Genomic DNA, 5,555 nt, shown 5'->3' on the forward strand with positions numbered 1-5,555 from the left:
TGATCAGAGTCAGTTATGATGAGCAGGTCATGAGATAATGGGCAGTGGAGTGTCCAGTATGGCCAGTAGAGATTCAGGATGTGATGTGACCATGTTCGGTCTGTAATTCCTCCTGCCTGTTCTTTTCTTTCAGCTGGATTGAAGCCAGGCTGAACGCAGGCTGGGATTAATGTTAGATCCCAATCTGCTCCCTCTGCATTTACAAATGGCTTTATATAACTCCTAGTCTATTTGATAAATGCTGCATAATCCCCACAGGAAGTCAGTCAGGCCACACCCAGAAACAGGACGTACTGGGGCTCTGCTCAGAACAGATGTCATTGCAAGGGTAGCCTACAGTGAGCATCATACTGTTTACAACATGCAAAAAGCTTTTAAAGAGAGAGAGTAGTGATCGCACACAGTGAGTTTGCGTGTCTGTGGAAGGGATGTGCAGTTTCACCATCATTTACTCACCCACCATCTGCATAACACAAAAGGAATATTAAAAAAGATTATTATTTTTCTTTCTTTCTTTTTGTTTTCATAACTTGTTCGAAAGAACTTTGTGGAGAAACCAAAACCCCATTTGCACCCCTCTCGAAGACGACAGTGATGATGAAAATAATTGGAGAATATTCTGTAGCACAGATTTATGACTGTTTAGATGCGAATCTCCAATATTGGAAATATAAGGCCATCTAGTGGTACATTTTTAGATTTACAGTTCTTTCTTGAGAGAGTGAATTTTAAACTAGTTTAAACAGAGTGTATATTTGTAGGTAAACCTCTATTTTATCTATACTGTTTCAGTATAGTATGTGTCTATACATTATGTATACAAATTAAAAGCCAGAGAAGTTATTCTGAATTTACTATTACATTGCATGTTGTGATATGCTACTGTACATTATTCTCTTGAACATATTCTCCACTGAATAAATGTACAATTTATTGAGTTATGTAGTATCTAGAAATCGATCCTTGTAACTTTATTTAAACAACTATAATGGTAAATAAAACATAGTTTTAAATCACCAGAATTAAGCTTTTCAAAGCTTTTATTAAATTGGTTATTGAAAGAGAATAAGGAACCAAAAAGGAAAACAGCAGACAACATTTTGGAAAATTTAAGTCAATTCATAATGTGCAGAAAGAACGAATGTTAATATTTAAACATGCTGTAGTATAACATATTTCATATAAAAAACTTTTCTGTTTATTAAAATACACAAATAAACATTCCATTTAGCCAAGAATAGCTTTCTTCTGCCATGTTTGGCATAAAGCACAATAATATTATATTCCATGATTGTACACCAATGCATGAAAGGTATTGACAATATAATTGTAACAATAAAAGAAAACGTGAAACAATTAAATATTTGTTTCCATATTGGTGCACAAAACCCCAAAGTGCCGGTCTAAGAAACGGCTCTTCTAAAAAGAAATCACGGTCACGTGTGCTGAATGTATTGTAATAATGCCCGTACAGTTACCTGTAAAACGTACAATTCATTCATATAGTTTGATGTCTATATAGAAATATACACATCAAATTATATATATATATTCAAAAATTCATATGAAAATACTGTACAAAAAACAATAACTTTGTAAAAACATTTACTTGAAATATAACAATAAAACCTTACTCATATAATTTGGTCTGTAGTAAAGCGATAAATATGAAATACACTGTACTTCTACATTCATTTCACAACTGACCTACAAAAGGCAATATCATCATCTCATCTGTTTATATCTTATAAGCAAGGGTGCCAAAATGTTCAATTGTTCAATGTGCTTTCCTTTGATTGCAGTTTGCAATCCACTATTCAACGAATAATTCATCATCAAGGTGACAGACAATTTTATTAATAATTCATGATTAATAACGATTTTTTCGGTGTCCTTATTTCGCAATACTAGAAACAAACCTGAATTTCGTACATTATTTCAATTATTTTAAACTTGTCACATTCTGTTCTGTCTGTGAGAACAGAATAAATTACAGGGACACAAAACCTAAACACGTCTGAACCCCAAAGCAGCTATGCACATGTACTGTACCCCTCTCATACAGTAGATAACCTCATGGATCTTTGGAGGCGTAGCGGGACATCTGCTAGCTCTGATTCCACAATGAAGAAAACTGATAAACAACAACAAACCAAGGCTTAATGTTTCTGGACAAGCGAAATGAAATAACACAAAAATAGAATTAGGACATCCTAAATGAAAAAAGGACAGCAAACAACGTTGGGTTTGTTTGCATTTATAAAGACAGAATAGTAGGTAGGACATTTTAGTTAAACACACGGTAAAATGTTTCTGCCTTCTGAGGTGCCAAGAACAGATTGAGGTGTGGACTGGCTGAAAAACAGGTCAAATAGGCCGTTACCCAACAATATTGTCCTTCAGACTGGAAGGGCCACTAGTGCAGAGACCGCATGAGCCCCGGGGTCTCAGAGAGGGCTGTGCTGAGCTTCATATTTTGTTAAGATGTTTTTGCAACACCCCAGCTCTTTCCGCAGGTCGGCGACTTCCTGACGTAAAGCCATGTTTTCTTTCTCTAGGAAACCGGCCCGAATTGCAATCTGATTTTCTTTGAGGCGCCGAGCATCCCGTGACCTCTTGGCGGCCACGTTATTCTTTCTGCGCCGGGCCCAGTATCTTTCATCCTGCTCAAAATATGCAGAACAAAAGGGAGGGGTAGAGATGGAAGTGGTTGCCATGTTACAATGTGCCTATATGTTTAGTTTTTAAATAGAAGCATAACCAGACTATGCCAACTTTGGTTATTAGTTATATTAAAAAAATGATCACATGATCTATATATAGTATAAACACAGTTAATCCAGCATTTTTTTGGTGATAATGATCATAAATAAATAAAAGCGTAATCGGCTATGATTGACAGGTCAGAGAATCATCCATCATTGCATTCGCCGCAGTGCAATCAGCATTGAGCAGTTTACTTCTTTGCAAAGCTGGGGAGGGATCCACTTTTATTAAAAAAGCCAAATCCTTTAATCCTAAACCCAGCAGAACTGGAGCTATAACAGGAAAAATAAGATCACGCTTGGGCCTGGCTAGCAAAGGATGAATGAATGGACGTAAGCTTCCTTCTAAGAGCCGTTAGCCCAGCTGGTCAATGGTCAACTCGAGCGACCCATGAAATGAGGACTGAATAACTAGACCAAAATTACCTTAAATTCATTGGGAATGAAGACTTTGCATGCTTTCTTGATCATAGGTTGAGGTTTCAGCTCCTCATCTGAGAACTTGTGCTTTCGTGGGTCGAAAATCTCTTGGCCGGGTACGCTGGAGAGAGCAAGGTCTGCTGGATCGGGCTCATAGCTCATTGGTATCTGAATGGTCTCTGGGTCTATTGGACTTGGTGTGTTACGTGAAGGCAAAACTGTAAGAGAAATAGTAGAATTTACTGCACCACAAGAATTATTGAGTTTGACATGAAAAGGCTGTTGTGAGTAATGCATCCACTAGGTGGCGATTAACACATTGATAATAGTAACTGGACTCCTTCAAGAAGTCAACAAAACCGAACTCTCCTCCTGAGACTTATACTTGTGATTTGTTCAAATGAAAAAGATTTCACCGAATAATCTAATAACACTTACATTTTCGTTTACTACTTGTTTACTAACATTTCTGGACCGCAACTGATATAATTTGACAGTATTTTAACACATTGAAATGAGTTAAAATAACAATTCTGATGCTTTAAAACGTGATTATGTTTTATGTTTGTAAAAACAGGTAGGTTACGCTTGATATTATTATCCATAAATTTACCACCATTTAGAGTTATTAATATATATATATGTTTCGTTTTTCTATAATACAGAAACTATAAACCAGTCTACTTTGTTAAAAATATTGTTTTCCATAAGACTAGATGTTGTGCTCCAATTGTTCAGACAAGGAAAATGATATTCTGTTTTGACCGCATGCAAATTTTAGTAAGTCAGCTTCAGGTCAAAAGCACCAGTCAAGTTTGAAATTTCTATTAGCAAAACTATAAGGGGTGTTAAAACTGAAAATGTTCATGAGATTTTAATGACATGTTTAAAAGACAAACTTTAAGAGCCCAGATTTGACAGAAGTGACAGATCTGTCACTTAAAAGGCATGATATTTCCATGTATTTGCCTCTCCTTACCATCAATTTTGACAGAATCATTACATGACATTACATCATTACCTCTGTTAATTGTACCATCTAAATTCTTTCTGTAACTTTTCAGCCTCTGACACAAATGGCAGATAAAAAAATCAAAATGAAGTGCCAAAACACTGTATAAAAAAACTACTGTGTGCCCCATGACCCATTCAGCCAAAATAAACTATGTACACTCCCATTTTCCCTTCTTGCCACCCACAACCTTCCATATTTAGACCCAGCTTATTTTTTTACAAAAACTAGGTCGAGAATGACATCATAGGACATTAAAGAGTATTTTACCTGGTCTGCTTGGGCTCTGGAGGCAGTTCTGAGGGACCATACCCGTGTGGATGTTGGTGATGGACCGGCTGCTGAGGTCCATGACTGAGATGGAGCCCTGTTGAATGGGAGACTGCTGCTGTTGCTGGCGAGGATGGCTTTGGTCATGTTGTACAGGGCTTGAAGGGATGCCATTTTCTGTGAGAAACTCCTCAAGGTCCATATACTCCAACTGAAAGCTATCCCCATCATAAGACAACGTTTTATCCCAAAGAGTTGGCCCAAGAAAGCTGACTGTGGAGCGCTCCCTTCGTCCTCCAGACTTTTAGTCTTGTCTCTCAACTTCCCATAGCCTGAAAGAATATTCACCATTTCGATTAGTATTGAAAGTCCTGTTAAATTTATTTGCATGACATTTTTTCCAACCTTTTTCTTTATTATTGCATTTTATATTTAAATATCTTAACTTAAAAGTTATTTCGTTGACGTAAGTTTTTTTCGTTGGATAGGACAGTTAACGTTATTGATGGACAGCACAAAAAAGTATCTGAAAAAATATTACGCAAGTTAATCAGATATTAGGAATAAGCAGACAAGACAACTCAAAACAGTCCAACAAGTCAAGCTTTCGGTTACCTTCGTCGTGGCGCAAATTAAGTTTCATCGGTTTTTCCAAAAGCGCCTTCAAAACGCCGTTAGTTTGCGTAGGTAGGAAAGCCGGATTCATGGTGAGCGGTCTGGACATAATCTCTCTCGCGAATATTATCTTAAAAAGATTAAAGTGAAATTGAAAAGCTATGAATAACACGTAAACAATCGATCCTTGATCTAACAAGTGAAGCGAGCTGCTCTACAAGACCGGCTCGAGTTGCTTCTCTGTGTGTATGATTTTGCTGCGAGTGTGATGTGATCATCATGAACATGTGTGAGGAATGACGTATGTGACGTCAAACAGCAAGAGGCGGGGCCAGGCGGGCTTGCGCTCCAGCCATGCAAACGAGCTTACTAATACTTATATATACATGTCGGCAAAAGAAGATTTCCATAGTTTAGTTTACCAGGGAACAGCTTTCTTAAGACGAAATGCTTGCAATTGTCTTGACGTTCCT

At 37.2% G+C, this 5,555-nt stretch overlaps 1 protein-coding gene across 1 annotated transcript; it reads right to left on the bottom strand.

Moving 5' to 3' along the window:
• Nucleotides 1–1,022: 1,022 nt before the first annotated feature.
• hlfb (HLF transcription factor, PAR bZIP family member b) lies at nt 1,023–5,333 on the bottom strand. Its single transcript, XM_056771356.1, is given in 5 exon segments — nt 1,023–2,663; nt 3,192–3,403; nt 4,468–4,737; nt 4,740–4,799; nt 5,083–5,333. Coding segments are annotated over 5 exon segments (867 nt in total). The 5' UTR covers nt 5,192–5,333; the 3' UTR covers nt 1,023–2,447.
• Between the last annotated feature and the right edge of the window lie 222 nt (nt 5,334–5,555).

Source organism: Triplophysa dalaica, chromosome 17, assembly GCF_015846415.1.
Source record: "Triplophysa dalaica isolate WHDGS20190420 chromosome 17, ASM1584641v1, whole genome shotgun sequence".
NCBI classification, from domain to species: Eukaryota; Metazoa; Chordata; class Actinopteri; order Cypriniformes; family Nemacheilidae; genus Triplophysa; species Triplophysa dalaica.